At 49.1% G+C, this 18818-nt stretch overlaps 2 protein-coding genes across 7 annotated transcripts in view; one reads left to right on the top strand and one right to left on the bottom strand.

The window, feature by feature from the left end:
• The window catches only part of CLUAP1 (clusterin associated protein 1), a 47296-nt gene extending 40902 nt beyond the window's left edge, over positions 1-6394 (top strand). For 2 of the 4 annotated variants that reach the window (XM_017504491.2, XM_037729875.1), the window contains exon 12: positions 6201-6394. In XM_017504491.2, the coding sequence (XP_017359980.1) occupies positions 6201-6379 (179 nt within the window). In that variant the 3' untranslated portion in view covers positions 6380-6394. The remainder of the gene's footprint in view (positions 1-6200) is intronic. The other 2 variants (XM_017504492.2, XM_037729876.1) reach the window with 1 other exon arrangement.
• The window catches only part of NLRC3 (NLR family CARD domain containing 3), a 41759-nt gene continuing 24366 nt past the window's right edge, over positions 1426-18818 (bottom strand). For 2 of the 3 annotated variants that reach the window (XM_017504486.2, XM_037729873.1), the window contains 12 exons: positions 17807-17890; positions 15507-15590; positions 13699-13782; positions 12972-13055; positions 12422-12505; positions 11949-12032; positions 11422-11505; positions 7326-7409; positions 6532-6615; positions 5793-5876; positions 5294-5377; positions 1426-5037 (listed from right to left, as the gene is read on the bottom strand). In XM_017504486.2, coding sequence (XP_017359975.1) covers positions 4947-5037; positions 5294-5377; positions 5793-5876; positions 6532-6615; positions 7326-7409; positions 11422-11505; positions 11949-12032; positions 12422-12505; positions 12972-13055; positions 13699-13782; positions 15507-15590; positions 17807-17890 — 1015 coding nt within the window. In that variant the 3' untranslated portion in view covers positions 1426-4946. The remainder of the gene's footprint in view (positions 5038-5293; positions 5378-5792; positions 5877-6531; positions 6616-7325; positions 7410-11421; positions 11506-11948; positions 12033-12421; positions 12506-12971; positions 13056-13698; positions 13783-15506; positions 15591-17806; positions 17891-18818) is intronic. The other variant, XM_037729872.1, reaches the window with a different exon arrangement.

Below are 18818 nucleotides of genomic sequence, written 5' to 3'. Positions count from 1 at the left end.
TGATTTGCATTTCTCTGATGACCAGTGATGATGAGCATTTTTTCATATGTTTGTTGGCCTCATGTATGTCTTCTTTTGTAAAGTATCTATTCATACCCTTTGCCCACTTTTGAATGGGTTTGTTTGTTTTTTTCTTGTAAACCTGTTTTAGTTCTTTACAAATTCTGGATATTAGCCCTTTGTCAGATGGGTAGATTGCAAACATTTTTTCCCATTCTGTTGGTTGCCGATTCACTCTAATGACTGTTTCTTTTGCCATACAGAAACTATGGAGTTTGATCAGGTCCTATTTATTTTGGCTTTTGTTGCCAATGCTTTTGGTAGAAAAATTTTTCTGTTGTAAAATTAGAAGTGGAGTTTGTTTTTTTAGTATAAAAACTACTTAGCTGGGCGTGGTGGCAAGCACTTGTGGGCCCAACTCAGGAGGCCAGGGTGGGAAGAGCACTTGAGCCCAGGAGTTTGAGACTAAGCTGTACAGCTAAGTGAGACTCCATCTCTACAAAGAATTTAAAAATTAGCCAGGTGTGGAGGTGCATGCCTGTGGTCCCAGCTACTCAGGAGGCTGAGGCAGGAGGATCATTTGAGACCAGGAGGTTGAGGGTGCAATGGGTCGTGATCATGCCACTGCACTCTATCCTAGGCAATACAGCAAGACCGTCTTTAAAAAAAGAAAAATAAAAGCATGCTGCTTGTAAAAAGCATACGGTAGGTGGGGCACAGTGGCTCACAACTGTAATCCTAGAACTTTGAGAGGCCAAGGCAGGTGGATCACCTGAGATCGGGGGACCAGCCTGGCCAACATGGTGAAATCCCATTTCTACTAAAAATACAAAAATTAGCTGGGTGTGGTGGCACATGCCTGTAACCCCAGCTACTGGGGAGGCTGAGGCAGGAGAATCCCTTGAACTCCAGAGGTGAAGGTTGTAGTGAGCCGAGATCACACCACTGTGTACTCCAGCTTGGGCGACTGAGTGAGACCCATCTCAAAAAAATAAATAAATAAATAAATAAATAAGTATACATTAAAAAGAAAAGCACAAACAATTTTTTTTTTTTTTTTTTTTTAAAGATGGGGTTTCACCATGATGGCCAGGCTGGTCTTGAACTCCTGACCTCAGGTGATCCACCCACCTCAGCCTCCCAAAGTGCTAGTATTACAGGCATGGGCCACTACGCCCGGCAACACAAACAATTTTTTATTATTTTACAATTAAAAACTCAGAAGACTTCTGAAGTTCCTTATCTTTTAATAAATGTATTTAACACCATATTTCTTATTATTAAATAGGTTTTACTTAAAAGTATAATTTTATTTGTACCTGTCAGATATAAATACTTATTCAAGAGTTCACAGGTATGATATGATAGACATCAGTTTTAGGAGATTGTGACAATTATTTTTGTCATCTTTGCTTTTTTTCTCTTTCTTTTCCTAAATTTTAAGATTTTATTCCTTTAAAAAAAACACACACACAAAAACACAGCCAGCATTCAGTGAATTCACCAGTAGTTTGAAATGCACTGTATTGTAAATGATACACTGACAGGGAAGCCAGTGTGTTGGAGCCATGCCAGCCACCTCAGATGCCATGGCTTTAAGATGCGGAAGAGTCACTCCATCTTCTTGGATGTTACGGATTTGGTTTGCCTGAATCTGACTTGATGTCTGTTTTGAAAAAAACATGCAAATAGAGTTCTATTTTCCTTATGTGATATTTTCTTCTAATGCACTTTAACACAGAAGCCTAACCTGAGCTGCAAAGAGCCCATCCACAGACATAGGCAACAGCTGCAAAGGGCATTTCATTGTGCCACCTGCTTCTAGTTGAACTTCTAGTTGAATTTCTAGTTGAACTTCTAGGTGAACTTCTAGTCAGTTCACCTTCATCTGTTGGTGAACTGACTTTGCAAAGTCTCACCATGTACAGTAGCACTGCCTTGCTTGAGTAAGGAAGTTTCTGTCAACAGCAAGCTTTGTGTACTTGATCATTTTCATTATTTCAGTTAATAGTGACCCACTGTAGAATGGATCCAGGAGTCACATAGGTGCAAGTGCCTTGTGACCTGGCACCATGTGGTTTTGGCCAAGTAGCAGAGTAGACCTCAGAATCTGAGGAGGATGGTTGTGATTAGGTCAGTGAAAAACTAGCAGGCCACTGCTGACAATTTTTTTTGCTGTATAATTAGAGGACTTCCTAAAATGCTTTTAAAAATGTGTATTGATGGAAACTACAAAGGAATTTTTCAGATACTCAATTTTTATTGGTACTAGTTACCAAAAACAAAGTCCTCGGACTTCTGACGGGAAATCTGAACTATTGTTTCTCTTTTAACATGAAAAATAAATAAATCCCTTTTGTTAGCACTTTAATATCAGTGTCACATGTCTGGAAGGAAATTATATTCATTTAGGTGAGCAACACAGTACATAAATATCACAGCTGTTAGACCCAGGGGACTCTCAGGTGCTAGAATTGAGGACTCCTTTAATTGGAAAGGAGCTATAGAGCCTCCCTCTTACCTGTATGTCCATTCTATGTGGACATGAATTAAATTCTCCTGTTTTGCTCTGATGGGATTTTTGGGCCAGCTGGCTCTGGTGCATCCCTGAACTTCCTAACCATTTCAGACAGCTTGAAGATGTATGATCATTATTTGAAAAGGGAGAGAGGAAGGACTGTGTTTTCTCCACCACTTTGGCTCCTGAGGTTTCTTCAGTGTTAGGTTTCTATGGGGTCTAGCTTTCTGCAGTGTTTGGCTATGCAGCTCTCTCTGTGTTCTGCCTGGCTCTTCACTCAGACAGAAACGATGCAAACCAGCAGGCAGTGGGGCATCACCTTAAAATCACTAAAACAGCTGTCAGTCTAGAAGTCTATGCCCAGCACAAACTTATAAATACTGCAAGAGCCATGTTCACATTTCCCCCTTTTATAAATAATGTTTTGTTTGTTATTTCCCAGCTGGTACAAGTGATCTAACTGTTCTTTATAGCAGACTTTTTCCTCCAGTCTAGGATCCAGCCAAAAATCTTGCATTAAGGTATATCTCTACTAAATTAATTCACACTATCTGCAACCTTTCGTGTTTTTCATGACATTGATGTTTCTGATGAGGTCAGGCCTTTTATTCTGCGGAATATCCATCAGTTTGGATTTTTTCTAATTGTTCCTTCATGATTAGAATCAGGCAAACATTTTTTGACAAGACTACGTCAGAGACGACTCCGTGGTGCATCAGACTGGAGGCACGTGACATCCATTTGTCCCATTATTAGCGATGTTCAATTCTGTCACTTCTGTTGAGGCTGCATTGGCCAGATTTTAGATGAAGGTACCTTTTTCCATTTGTAAATTAGGATATCACCTTTGTGGGTTGCTATTTTGAGACTGTGAGGATATCATCTTCCCAAGTAGGCCTGTATCCATGGCCTCAGCATCCATGATGATTCCAGTCTGGATGCTCGCTTTTGAAGAAACGTTTTAAACAATAGTGTGATTCCTTTCAAATTCAAAAGTGATCATTGCTTTATAGTCTTCATAAACATTTTCTCTGGTTCTTTAATTGATGAGAGCTGTGATGTCCATTTGGATTTTTTTCCTTCCAACACAAACAGCTGTGGGAATTGGTGCCACATAGAGGCTCAGCTTGCCTGTCTCCATAGGGAAGCTATGGCCACAGCAGTGGCTTTGGAAGCCTAATAAGGAATGACATCACTGCCGAGCACAGTGGCTCATGCCTCTAATCCCAGCACTTTGGGAGGCTGAGGTGGGTGGATCACTTGAGGTCAGGAGTTGGAGAGCAGCCTGACCAAATACAAAAATTAGCTGGGCATGGTGGTGCACACCTGTAGGCCCAACTACTTGGGAGGCTGAGGCAGGAGAATCACTGGAACCCAGGAGGCAGAGGCTGCAGTGAGCCGAGATCGTACCACTGCACTCCAGCCTGGGTAACAGAGATTCTGTGTCAAAAAAAAAGACATCACTGAATACATTGAATGTGCTACTGATAACCAATGTGCCAGACTCCAGATAACATGTACCAGGCATCACCACATCTTTGATTTTGTAATGAATAAAAGATGGGGCCAGGAGTAGCCCACGCGTGTAATCCCAGCAATTTGGGACGCCAAGGCTGCTGGGTCACCTGAGGTCAGGAGTTCAAGACCAGCTTGGGCAACATGGAGAAACCTCATCTCTACTAAAAATACAAAAAGTAGCCAGGCATGGTGGTGGGCACTTGTAATCCCAGCTACAAGTGGGAAGGCTGAGGCAGGAGAATCACATGAACCTGGGAGGCGGAGGCTGCAGTGAGCTGAAATGGCACGACTGCACTCCAGCCTGGGTGACAAGAGCGAGACTCTGTCTAAAAAAAAAAAAAATTCTCTTGTCTCTGTTTCTAGAATCCTAGAATTAAAACTTTCAATTTTTCTTCACAATTTTTCCATAATTTTTTCATGTCTGTAAGGATGATGCCCTAAAACCTTCTTGAGAAAAGAAAGAAGGGTCCCCTCTGTCGCCCCTGCCAAACGCATGCTTCTCACAGGCTTGAGATGATTTTAACCAGGTGAGTAGAAAGGGGCGGTAATCAACATTTTTAAGAGTTCGGGGCATGTGAAGTCCTCAGGTTGTAAATAAGCTGGAACTAGCCTCCTGCACTGCCGAGCTTTCAGGCCTTTGTCCCTTAGTCCCTTGGTGGTGGCCCCCTCCATTCTCTGTGCTGTAGCAGAGTACCTGTTGGCCCCTGCCTGGACCACTCCTGCACTAGGAGAGGGGCTCACGACCTCCTTTGGCAGCATCTCTCCTTCTTCCGTGCGGAGCCCGGCTCTCGTGCTGAGTGAGCAGCGTTCCCAGCTCCCAGGAAGGTCCCCAGAAGTTGGCCTTTCTGTTCAACAGCTTCCAACTGACTCTGCCCATCCTCCTGCTCCATCCACCAGGAACTCATTTTGCTCACATTTCAACAGTGCACATGGGAGCATTTGTCTTGATGGCCTCTGAGATCATTCTGGCCCCCGAGTCTCCAATGTGGTTTCCCTGGAGACTAGAAGAGATGGATTAAAGCAGGGCTGGAAGCCTGCAGGTTCTCTTTAGTAGAGCAGATTATCACGACAGAAAATGCAGTTTGTGCTTCTAGGATTCCTGCCATGGACAAGGCTCAAGATGGCTCCCCTTAGACCAGGTTTCCCTATAGGGCTTTTGAGGGGTCTGGGGGTCAGCTGGCTCTCAGACCTGGGCAAAAGCCAGGGTGTGACCTGGAAGCAGTTTTAAGGGCGAGCAGGAAGGGCAGGTGCACTCACTTGATATGCTGGAGCCTGTGGTTTCCAGACAGTGCCGTGGCAACGAATATTGCCCCATCCATCCCCAGGGAATTCTCTTGAAGACTAGGCAGAGAAAAGATGGAGCCACCATGGTGAGCCATTGGGGCAGAAGGAAACACCCAGGAAAGCAACACTGCATTGTCTGGCGGCAGTAACCTAGGCTGATGTGTCCACAAGTGCCATGGCAACTGTAGATGGCAGCTGACCTTGGAGACAGGTGTCTACGCATGGCCAGGTCGTCCCACCCTAGTGCCATAGAGGATGCAACACCATAAATGCAGATGGGAGTGACTTCTGACTTAAGCTGAGCAGACTAAAACCCAACTGCAGGGGAATGTGGACTATATTAATAAGTCTGATTATTTATATTCAGAAGGAAGTAGCTGCAGAGGAAATTGGGAGCATTTTATCCCACCGGGGAGGACCCAGCAGAGACTCTGCTGTTCCAGGATGCAGGTAGGTCCCTCCAGCTGCTTACTTGAGTCTCCGGAGACTGGAGTTTACCTTCAGAGCATTCGCCAGGGCTTTGGCTCCAGCCACCCCGATGGCATTTCCTCTTAAGCTGTCGGGAAAGACGGGAAGCCTAAGGCATGGGTACAGGGTGAGAGGTGATCCTGAACCCTCTTCAGGTGGGCTTGGGGCTACTTGGTAGAGGAAACAAGGACTTCAGCAGTCACAGAAGGCCAGGGCTATGCCTTCCTCACTCCGAGGCAACAGGACAGAGCTGGCTCTGGGAAGCAGGGCACATAGGAAGGGGCGTGGCTGGCCCAGCCAGGTGGGTTGTTGAAGCCTTCCTCCTCTTCCATACCAAACAGAAAATTGAGGTTGAGACAGGAGAGGCAGCCCTCCATTCCGGGCAGGTCCCCAGTGCACACAGCAAGGGCAGGGATTCTGAGGACGCCCCTGAGCCTCAGAGCTGTGGCCTTGTCTCAGGATTTTGGATCTGCTCATAGAACAAGATCAGCCACCCCAGGACCCATAAACCAGGCCTCTAGACGTGTCCAGCCTGGCAAGGCCAACCTGGAGAGGAGGGCAAACGATAGCAACTCCCAGGGAAAGGCATGAAGTGGGGCTGGGAAGCTGGCACACTTGCCTTGAAATGAAGGTCACTAGGATGATTTGCGAGTTGCCTGTAAACTTTGTCCCCTTATCTATTCATTGAGATTTCACTGATTTCTTTTGGTTTAAAGACCATAGTTGGAGAGTAGAATACTTACTCGAGAATCTCCAAGGTTCTGTTCACAGCCAGGGCTTCCCCTAGCACCTGGGCACCTGGCGCACCAATGGATGCCACCTGGAGACTGGGCCGGGGAGGGTGCCGTCAGTGTGAGCCAGCTGGGCCCCCTTCCCTTTCACCACCCCTTGACTCGGGGCAGAAAGTGGAGAAACAGTACTGAGAATGGCTGGCCAGCGCTCTGTCTAGGCACTCCGTCTCTTACCTACACTGTCTGTTGCCTAAGACAGAGATCTGGATGTGAAAGAGATGAGAAATAGAGGCTCTCCCTGGAAGTGCTCGGGGAGACTGCTCCCTGCACCCCCTCATTACTGTCATCTAGGTGTTTGAATTGCTAATAGAATATTTTCTGTAATAGGAAAATCAAACATACCTTCCTTGACTTATAAACAAAAATAACGTCTGGGCCGGGCACAGTGGCTCACGGCTGTAATCCCAGCCTTTTGGGAGGCTGAGGGGGGCAGATAACCTGAAGTCAGCAGTTTGAGATCATCCTGGCCAACATGGTGAAACCCCGTTGCTACTAAAAATACAAAAATTAGGCTGAGTGTGGTGGTGCATTCCTGTAATCCCAGCTACTTGGGGGTAGCGGAGGCTGGAGAATCACTTGAACCCAGGAGGCGGAGGTTACAGCTGGCCAAGACTGCGCCACTGCACTCCAGCCTGGGTGGCAAAGCAAGACTCTGTCTTGGAAAAAAGCAAACCAAAAAGACATGTAACATGAAAGGATTGTGAAGGGGCCAGGCTTCCTGGCTGCCACACACATCTAGGACTTACTAGAGAGCGGTGAGGGCTGTGTTGACCTTCAGCGCACGGGCCACCGCACACGCTCCGTCATCCCCAATGTCGTTCTCCTGTAAACTGAACACAGAATGTGACCCCTTCAAGTGTATGGGGCATAGGGAGCATTCTAGCAAGGGCCTGCCCCACTTGGACCTGCCAGGTTTGACAGACTACACACACCATAGACATAGACTCCCAGCGTTTCCCTGGGGATAACTACCCTTCCTCCACAGCACACAGAGGTGTCTGTGGCCTGCCTTGAGCCTGAACGGCCAGGGGCAAGCAGGAAATAGGACACAAGGAGTGACTGTCGACAGGGGCTTGGGACACAAAAGGGGATGCTTTTCATGGCCAACCAGAAAATGAATTTAAAGCCCTCAATCCCGGAGCCGTTCTTTGTTTTGTTTTCTCTTGAGACAGGGTGTCACTCTGCCACTCAGGCTGGAATGCAGCCTCAACCTCCCCGACTCAAGTGATCCTCCCACCTCCTCCCACCTCAGCCTCCTGAGAAGGCTGGAATACTTACTAGAGACTGGGACTACAAGCACAGGCCACTGTGTCCAGCTAATTTTTTTTTTTTTTTTTTGAGACAGTCTAGCTCTATTGTACAGGCTGGAGTGCAGTGGCACAATCTCGGCTGCCTGCAACCTCTGCTACCCGGTTTTAAGCCATTCTCTGCCTCAGCCTCCCGAGTAGCTGGGATTACAGGCCCCCGCCACCATGCCTGGCTAATTTTTTGTCCTGTAGTAGAGACGGGGTTTCACCATCTTGGCCAGGCTTGTCTTGAACTCCTGACCTCGTGAGCCACCCACCTCAGCCTCCCAAGGTGCTGGCGTGAGCCACCGCACCTGGCCCCAGCTAATGTTTTTATTCTTTGATAGAGATGAGGTCTCATTATGTTGCCCACGCTGGTCTTGAACTCCTGGGCTCAAGCAATCCTACGTCGGCATCCCAAATTGCTGGGATTACAACCGTGAGCCACCACGCCCGATCTCCTTGGCCATTCTTGCTAATTAGGGTTTTATGTCATTTTTTCCCTTCTAAATTGGAGGAAAATAGCAGGCCCTGGAGCTCAAGTGCATGTTAGTATATTTAAGGCTAAGAGCTGTTTTCATTCCTTATTTTAACAGACATTTGAGTGTGGCAGGGTGTGGTGGCTCACGCCTTTAATCCCAGCACTTTGGGAGGCTGAGGTGGGTGGCTCACTTGAGGTCAGGAGTTTGAAACCAGCCTGGCCAACATGGTGAAACCCCATCTCTACTAAAAATTCTAAAATTAACCAGGAATGGTGGAGGGCGCCTGTAGTCCCAGCTACTAGGAAGGCTAAGGAAGAATAGCTTGAACCTAGGAGGTAGAGGTTGCAGTGAGCCAAGATCATGCCACTGCACTCCAGCCTGGGCAACAGAGTAAGACTGTCTCAAAAAAAAAAAAATATTTGAGTGTGTCTCGTGTGCTAGGTGTTGTGCAAGGCAGCAGGCCCAAGTCACTCTCTTGAAGTTCAGGTGGGAAGATGTGATTAAATGAGCAGTTACATCAGGCCAAGTGCAGGTTGCAGGGAAAACCCAAGCGGCATCTCCCACCCCAGGGTGGTGACAGAAGGCTCCCCAGAAGAAATAGGTCAAAACCCAAAGCGGAGAGCAGGCCTGGCTCAGCTAAACAAATTGAATTCAGTTATTGGGGGAGTGAGAAACTAGCCCAGGGAGGGACAAAGAAGGAGATTTGAGTGGTCCCAGAAGCCACCCAGAGGGCCTATATGTACTTTACTCTGCAGGCCCTGGGCAGCCATTCAAGGTTGGCACCCAAGACGGGGACAGAGCTGTGTTCTGAAAAGGTCTCTGGCCAGAAGCGTGAGAGGATGGACTGAAGTGGAGGCTGCCACGGGGATGGAGGTGAGCAGTGCTGATGGCCTGGGTGGTGGCAGTGGAGCAGAGGGAGTCGGGTGGGTGGCAGGGACACAGAGGGGATCCAACAGGACTTAACAATGAATAGGAAGCAGGAGGTGGCCAGGCACAGTGGCTCACACCTGTAATCCCAGGTCTTTGGGAGGCCAAGGTGGGAGGATTGCTTGAGCCCAGGAGTTCAAGACCAGCCTGGGCAGCATAGTGAGGCCCCATCTCTTAAAAAAAATTGTACATATTTTAAAAAATAAATTATAGGCCAGGCACAGTGGCTCATGCCTGTAATCCCAGCACTTTGGGAGGCTGAGGCGGGAGGATCACTTAAAGATCAGGAGTTCTAGACCAGCCTGACCAACACAGTGAAACCCATCTCTACTAAAACACACGCACACACACAAATTTGCCAGGCACGGTGTTGGACATCTGTAATCCCAGCTACTTGGGAGGCTAAGGCAGGAGAATTGCTTGAACCCAGGAGGCAGAGGTTGCAGTGAGCTGAGATCACGCCATTGCACTCTAGTCAGGGCGACAGAACGAGACTCTATCTCAAAAATAAAATAATAAAAATGATAGGAAAGGAGGTGGGAGGTGAGAGTGAAGGCATTGTTTCTAGCTTGCATAGTTGGTTCCATTCATCAGATGGGGAACCAAGAAGCAGGTTTTTGGGAGTGAGAATGTAGGGAACCTGCACCCCTGCGAAACCCTGAGTGGAGGTGCTGTGGGAGTGTGGAAGCTCAGGTCCAGGGCTCAGGAGAGAAGTGAGACCCCAAAGGGGACTTGGGGAAGAGGTGTGGACGTGCAGGTCTGGGGCTCAGGAGAGAGGTGAGACCCTGAGGGGAGGTGCAGAGGGGGTGTGGATGTGCAGGTCCACGGCTCAGGGGAGAGGCCTGGGACACAGATATGAGAGTCGTTGGGACTTTGAAGGTCACTGGAGCCCTGGGAGAGGAGAGCTCCCAGAAGAGAGACGTCAGGCAAGGGAAGATGACATGGGACAGATCCCTGAGGAGGACTGTGCTGAAGAGGTAAGCAGAAGAAAGGAGGGCAAGGCCCAGCCAGAGAGGACATCCTGGAAGCTGAAGGAGAAGAAATGCTCGAGGAGAAAGGCCGATGAGACTCCAAGGTTTAAACCTAGAGTTCCTACACGCCCCAGCGATTCCACTCCCAGGTATATCCACCCAGGAGTAGGAAAGCTCATGTCCACACAGAAACTGGAGCCCCAATGTCCACAGCAGCACCGTTCCTAACAGCTACGGAGGAACAACCCAATGTCCAGCAACTGATGAACGAAGAAATAACAGCTGTCTACCCATAGTGGGTATCATTCAGCCTTACAAAGGAAGGACATACTGACACAGGCTACATCATGGATGAACCTTGAAAATCTGACACCAGATGAAAGACACCAGCCACAAAAGGCCACATGTTGTGGGATTCCATTTTTGGCCACATGTTATACAATTTCATTTATATGAAATGTCCAGGGTGGGAAGATCGTGGAGATGGTGGATTAGTGGTTGCCAGGGTTGGGGAAAAGGAGAATGGGTAGTGAGTGCTGATGGGGGCAGGGGTTATTTTTGGGGTGATAGAAATGTAAAATTGATTGTGATTGTTGCATCACTGAATACACCAGAAACCAGTGAATTATACACTAAGTGGGTGGATCTTCTGGCTTGAAGATTATATCTGACAGCTGTTGTATATATGTATATATGCACATATATATGTGTGTGTGTATACACATATATATATATATATATTTGGAGATGGAGTCTTGCTCTGTCACCCAGGCTGGAGTGCTGTGACATGATCTCAGTTCACTGCAACCTGTGCCTCATGGGTTCAAGCAATTCTCCTGCCTCAGCCTCCCGAGTAGCTAGGCATGCGCCACCACACCCGATTAATTTTTGTATTTTTAGTAGAGACAGGGTTTCGCCGTTTGGCCAGGCTCATCTTGAACTCCTGACCAGGTGATCCACCTGCCTCAGCCTCCCAAAGTGCTGGGATTACAGGCATGAGCCTCCATCCCCAGCTAATGTATTTAAAAGGCAGGTGGATCAAGGACTGAAATGTGCCCGCTGGCCTTAGGGAAGAGGAGGCTGTGTGCCAAGGGTTACTGAATTGAGCCTCTGCCTGGTGGGCACCAAGTTTTCAGATTCCTCTGCCCCCCACAGCCCCTGGTCAGGCCAACTTACTCTAGGCTGGTGAGGCTCCTGTTGAGCTGTAATGCTTGTCCTAGCGCCTGGGCAGCGCCAGCCTGGATGAAGTTCCACTGCAGGCTGGACAGACACAGACACATGTGACTGCGTGGCTCTGGGGCAGAGCTAAGGGGGCTTTGATGGCGGGGTCGGAATCCCTGCAGGATATGGCAGGAGAATTCCTGCAACCCCCACCCAGGCTTAGTCCCCAGAGGTTCACGTGTACTCCCTGGTTAGCCATGGTCAGAGGGCTGGGGACTAAGCAAGGAAAGACACAGCAAAATGGCCCCTGCATGAAACCCCATGGGCACCTGGAGGCCCTGCTGTGACTACCTCTTAACACGTGTCTGTCTGTGGATCAGGAGAACACAGGATGGGACACAGCCTGCTGGCAGCAGGGCAGCCACTGAGACCTTTGCAGGGGGTGCCCCCAAACCAGGCTTGGCCTGTACATTGTTGTTTTGGGTGGAGCCCCTCAGCTCTGCAGAAGGGATACACAACAGGGTGGAAAGCTGCAGACTCACTGAAGGGAGGTGAGGGCGCGGTTTTCTCTCACTGCCACTGCAATGGCCTGGGCACCCTGGTCGTGGAGGAGGTTGGCTGTCAGGCTAGGAGGAAAGGAACAGGAGCAAGTGAGCCAAGGGGGCTGACCGTGAAGCCTCTGGTCCTTGGTCACCAGGGAGTCTATGGCTTGATGCAAGGTCACACTGCCAGGACGTGGGGGAGCTTCCTGGGGATGCGCTGTCCAGTGGCATGGCCCCATCCTCATCCATCCCCACCAGGTGAGGCAGATGGTGTCACACCAGCCTCACCCTTGTGCCATTTACACTATGAGAGTGGGGGACTTGCCACCCGATGCCAGATTCCTGGCTGTGCCCTCCCCAGCCAGCTCTTTCTCCAACCCTGTGATGTGGCGAGGGTGCCCGTCAGCCCAGGGTCAGTGTGGGTGTGACCGTGGAATGAACAGCCTTCAGAGGCACAGGCCCCCACCACGTACTCCAGGTTTTTCAGGGTGCTGTTGGCACGGAGGGCACGCGCGATGGCCTGGGCTCCCTCGGGACTGATGGAGTTTTCTCGAAGGCTGAAACAAAAGACCTGAGCTTCTAATCGGGCAGAGGAGGCATCTGGCAGAGCCAAGCCCAGGTGTTTAGGCTTCTCAAAGCCCAAGACACCGCAGGTGGGGGACGTAGGGTTCTGTACAGTCTAGTCTGAGGTCTGAAGGAGTCGATGCCAGCTAACCAGTGCTGGGCCAGCCAGGCGCCCCTGCTGTAGGACCATCTACAGTACAGGGAGTGGACAGGACAACAGGGCCCCAGAGGTGCAAGGGGACAGGAGGCTGAGGCTGTATCTGTGAAGAGAGTGGCAGAAAGAGCCACTGAGGGCAGCAGCTGTCCCCTGCACCCCAAGAGAGCAGGAAGAGGGCCAGGCTGCCAGGAAGGCTTCCTCAGCCATAGATTTCCCTGAGACAGGCTTCCCAGCACCAAGTCCCTGCAGACAGGCACCCAATCAAAGAAACACCCTGGTCAGAGAGGGCAGCCAGGACCTACCTGAGGCTGAGGAGGGCCTGGTTGGTGCAGAGGGCCCCCATCAGTGCTGTCACTCCCGTGTCACTGATGGAATTGCTCTGCAGGCTGTGGACGGAGGAGAAGGCGCCCTGGGTGTGGCCGTCCCAGGACGCAGAGGGAGCTGCCCTGTCCAGTCTGGGACAGGAGGCACTAGGTTCAACAGGGAGTTGGGGGCCCCAGGGACAGTGGTACCCACACTGCTCCTTTCCTCATCCCTCTTTACTCTCCCATCCCCCCCACCTTCTAGCCCCTGCCAGGTCAGGGCACGTGGGTTTAGCACAACAAGCCCCCAAATTCAAACCCTCCCTTGATGTGGCTGGACCCAGACAGCCTCGGAGCAGGGTGTGTTGGGTCTGCAGCCCCCAGAGGGAGTGGCACAGCAGGTTCCCCACGTGTGGGTGCAGCACTGAGCTCTCCTGCCCCCCACCAAAGCTGCTGCAGCTGACTACCTCTCCAGCCACTTATGCTGGCTTCTCAAGGGCACTTGGAACTCATCATTCCAAACACTCGAGACCCTACCCCAGCCCCCACTGTCTAGGGAAATGGAGTCGGTGGGGCAGGGGAGACTGAGGACAGTGTGTGCCCAGGGTTGGTGCTGACAGGGAAATGGCCCTGGGGGACAGCCATTTTTCAGGACTGCCAGCCTGCCATCTACTGAAAGGAGAATCCAGGGGGAATTGTCACCCTGGCAGGGGTCAGGTGGACTCACTCCAGGCTCTCCAAGCCCTGGTTCACCTTCAGGGCCTCAGCCAGGGCCTTGGCACCTCCATCACCAATACTATTACTGGAGAGCCTGCAAGAGAAGGGATATGGATGAGCCAACATCCGGGAACTGCCAGGCAGGGCTAGGTGGAGGGATCAGGGTCAGGGAAGCCCTCATGGGAGGGTTGGCTCTGTTGTCTATAGGGTGGCCAGTGCAGTTTGTTCTGCTTGAGGCCTGTTGGCTGTAGTCTCTGCAGGTGAACCACCTGTTGCCTGTAAAACATCAGAGTAGCAAAGTCCTCCTTGACTCCCTGGCAAGGAGGGTCAGCCCTTTAGTGATAAGTATTTTGGGGACTTTTTGTGAATATGGTGAGGAAATGTTTTCTTCTACCTTCTCAGGTTCACCCAATCCTGGGAATCTCCATTCTCCTGAGCTTAGTGCTTTTGGAGTCCAAAGCCATCTAACCAGTACCCACGCGTCCATCCATCCACTCACCCATCAGTTTATCCATTCACCCACCCACTCATTTATAAATCCATCTATCCATTCTTCCAGTCATTTATCCATATAGCCACCTACCCACCCACGCACTTACCCATTCATCCTCTCATCTACCCATCCACTCATCAGTCCACTCACCTATCAGTTTGTTTATCCATCCACTCATCTACCCATCCATCCATTTGTCCATCCGTCTGTCCACTCACCCATTCATCCACTCATTCAGCCATGTGTCCATCCACTTATCTACCCACACATCCATTTATTCATCCATTCACCCACCCACCCATTCATCCACTCATTCATTCAACCATTCATCTATCCACTCACCTGTTGATCCATCCACTCATCCATCCATCCATCCATCCACCCATTCAGCCATCCATTTATCCACTCATCTACCCATTCATCCATTCATTCACATACCCACCCATCCATCCCTCCATCCATCCACTCATTCATCTACTCATTCATTCACCCATCCATTCATCCGTTCATCAGTCCACTCACCCATCAACTCATCCATTCATCCACTTATCCATCCATCCATCTGTCCTTCCACTCATCCATCCATCCATTCAACCATCCACCCAACTATCCATCCATCCATTAATTAAACCATCTATCCATTCATCCATCCATCCACTCACCCATTCATTCATTCACACACCCTCTTATCCACCTACCCACCCATCCATCCATCCACCCACTCATCCATTTATACATTCATCCATCCATCCATCTACCCACCCATCCATCCATCTACCCACCCATCCATCCATTCACCCATCCATCAATCCACTCACCCATCAGTTCATTTATCCATCCACTCATCTACCCACCCATCCATCCATTTGCCCATCTACAGTCCATCCATTCATCCATCTATCTATCCATTCACTCAGCCATTCATCCACTCATTCATTCAACCATCCATCTATCTATCCATTCACCCATCCATCAAGCCACTCATCCATCCATCTACTCATCCATTTATCCATTCTTTCACCCATCCACCTGCCTACCCATCCACCCCTACCCACCCATCCATCCATTCACCCACCCATACATCCACTTTACATCCATCCATCTATCTATCCACTTATCCATCCATCAGCTCATCAGTTTATCCATTCATTCACTCATTCACCCTTCCATCTATTCATCCACCTATCCATCAGTCCATTTACCCACCCATCCATTTATTTAACAGTCCATCCATCCATTCATCCATCCACTCCCAGGCTCAAAAATATTTGTGCTGGGTCAGGCATTGTGCTGGGCACTGAGTGTGGCCCTTTTATATGTCTCACATGAGCTCCTTCAGACTCTTATTCTGCTTCAAGGCATCTGCCATCCACTGGGCTCCTGTGGGCCCAATGCCGTTCTTCTGCAGGCTGTGGGAGAAGAGAGCGATCTTTCAGGAAGGCTGGTCACAGCCACTCCCAGCCCAAGGACAGTTCAGGTTCAAGGTCAGGGACAACTAGGGTGCCCTCTTCATTTACTGCAGCAGGTTGGAGGGGGTGTCTCTAGAAGGGTCTTTGGACTGTTGCCTAAGTGATGATAATAGACCGACATTACGATGTGAGAGAGTAAGGGTTCAGGGCAGCTGGGCCTCCCTTGCAAGGGGCTAGAAAGCAGAGATCAGCAGGTGCTGATAATGCCCACCAACCTCCTGAGTTGGGACCTCCATGGACAAGTCTCTCTGGCCCCTCCCTCACCAGTCTGCCTCCCATCCAGACCAGCAGGCTGCCTCCCACCCCTCCCTAGGGAGACCCTGGCTTAGGTTCCTCTTCTGAAAAATGTACTTCCTCTTGTAGTAAATCTGGTGGATTTACAGGAGAAACACTGTCCTCATTCCACAGGACAGACAGGCAGAACCTCTCCTGTGTGAGGCTCAATACAAATCTAAAAAAATGGCAATTTTTCTGGTTCCAGAAAGGAAAGAGACTCTCTACCAACCCCCATTTTCTTAGAGCACTCCCTGAGAAAACGAGGTTGCAAATGCTGCCTCTGTCCCTTTAAGATGAATGTAAATCTTTCTAAAACCCTCTGGCCAGTTTCACAGCCTGGGAATGTCTTTTCTTCTTTTTTCTTTTTCTTTTTTTTAAATGACAACTGCACTAGGGAATGTCTTTTGTAAGGGTTTGGAGTCATCTCTTTGAAATGTAAATATTAAGGAAAATAGAGTCCCTCTCTCCCTGCCTTCGTGGGAATTAGGTTAGGCACCTGGCTTGAAGCTGTAAAGTACCTGTGTGTCATAAAGATAAAAGAAGTTTTACTTTTCCTTTGGATAAAGGCAATTAGGGACCACAAATGGCCACTCCAATTATCTGGTGTATCTAGGATGAACGGCAAATGGTGCTGCCTGGCCCTCTTGCCTGAGGAGGAGGGTCCTATCTGCTTGGTTCTAGCTCATGCCTGTAATCCTAGCACTTTGGGAGGCCGAGGTGGGTGGATCACCTGAGGTCAGGAGTTCAAGACCAGCCTGGCCATTATGGTAAAACCCCATCTTTAAAAAAAAAAGAAAAGAAAAGAAAAGCAAACTTTGTGTCTTTACACTCTTGTTGATGGGTTGCCTCTGATGCACCTTGCAGTCAGTTTAATGTTTATTCAATAATAAAATTGTTGTTTTCTGTCCTACATTTTTGGAGAGGATTTTCTGGGTTGGCAGGAGGTATCTCATATCTATCTATCTATCTATCTATCTATCTATCTATCTATCTATCTATCTAGATAGATATGAGATACCTCCTGCCAACCCAGAAAATCTATTTATCCATCTAGATAGATAGATAGATAGATAGGAGATATATATATATATATATATATATATATATTTGAGACAGAGTCTCACTCTGTCGCCCAGGCTGGAGTGCAGTGGTGTGATCTCGGCTCATTGCAACCTCTGCTTCTCAGGTTCAAGCGATTCTTCTGCCTCAGCCTCCCAAGTAGCTGGGATTACAGGCACATGCCACCACACCTGGCTAATTATTCATATTTTTAGTAGAACGGGGTTTCCCCATGTTAGCCAGGATGGTCTTGATCTCCTGACCTTGTGATCCGCCCGCCTTGGCTTCCCAAAGTGCTGAGATTACAGGCGTGAGCCACCGCACCCAGCCTATTTAATTTTATATTTTAATTTTATTTTTTGAGACAGTCTTGCTGTTGCCCAGGCTGGAGTGCAGTGGCGTGATGTGAGCTCACTGCAACCTCTACCTCCCGGGTTCAAGTGATTCTCTCACCTCAGCTTCCCAAGTAGCTGGGACTACAGGTTTGTGCCATCATGCCTGGTTATTTTATTTATTTATTTATTTATTTATTTATTTTAGTAGAGACGGTGTTTCACCATTTTGGCCAGACTGGTTTCAAACTACTGACCCACCTTGGCCTCCCAAGGTGCCCAGCCAGGAGGTTTTATTTTTAATTATTTCCCCAACACCTGCTCTCTCAAAAGCAGAGGGCATCAGGTTTTCCAGGGGCCATCCAGACAGGTCAGAAGGCCTCAGGTCCTAGCCCCATCCATTCTTCCTAGGAGCCAATAGGCAGAGAGATGCTTGAAGGAGGAGGGAGAGGTAGAAGGGGAGGGATAGGGAGAGATGTGTCCACTCACTGCAGCACGGAGAGGGTCCGGTTGGAGGCGAAGGCCTCAGCCATGGACCTGGCACCATCATCCCTGATGGTGTTGCCCTGGAGGCTGCAGATACAAGAAGAGGCACATCACTGATGGAGCAGAAGCTGGAACCCAGGGGCTTGAACCCTCTCCGCAGTGGGGCACCTCTATGGAGCAAGGTACCCCAGAGTCACCGATGCCCAAGAGGGGACATCAGCCAACTTGAGTGAGAAGGAACTCTGACCACTATGTGCCCTCACTGCCCACCATGCTGGGAGAGCAGTTGGCCCTTTGCCCCACTGCCTGCGGCTTAGGTTTTTCTTTGGTTTGCTGAGTGTTTGCTGGCCAGCTAGGAACAAAGTGCTCTCTGAATAACCACAACAAGGTCATCAGTGGTCCTCATTATAGTGGAAAGACACAGGATCCAAGTGTTGGTGAGAATACGGAGAAACTGCAACCCTCACACTGCTGGTAGGAATGCAGAATGGTCCGGTCTCCATGGAACATGGTCTGGCAGGTCCTTAAAAGGTTAAACACAGGGTGACCATGTGACCCAGCAATTCCATTCCTCAGTATATACTCAAAAAAATTGAAAACAGGCACAGGAAGACTTGTTTACCAATGCTCACAGCAGCGTTATTCATATAACCAAATACTATTGCTTAGCATTATTGAATAGCATTATTCATATAACCAGCAGCATTATTCATATAACCAAAAGGTAGAAACAGCCCAAATGGCCATCATCGGATGAATGGATCAACACATCAGGGTCTGTCCATCCCATGGAATATGTATGATTCAGCCTTAAAATGGAGGTAAGACGCCGTTGCAGCAGCTCACAGTTTTAATCCCAACACTTTGGGAGGCTGAGGCAGGTGGATCACTTGAGGTCAGCAGTTCGAGACCAGCCTGGCCAACATGGTGAAACCCCATCTCTACTAAAAATATAAAAATTAGCTGGGCATTGTGGCACAAGCCTGTAATCCCAGCTACTCGGGGAGTTGAGACA

Source organism: Cebus imitator, unplaced genomic scaffold (genome assembly GCF_001604975.1).
Source record: "Cebus imitator isolate Cc_AM_T3 unplaced genomic scaffold, Cebus_imitator-1.0 Scaffold322, whole genome shotgun sequence".
Taxonomy (NCBI): Eukaryota; Metazoa; Chordata; class Mammalia; order Primates; family Cebidae; genus Cebus; species Cebus imitator.
The sequence above is the reverse complement of the archived record's forward strand: the minus strand, read 5'-3'. Positions and strand labels throughout refer to the sequence as shown.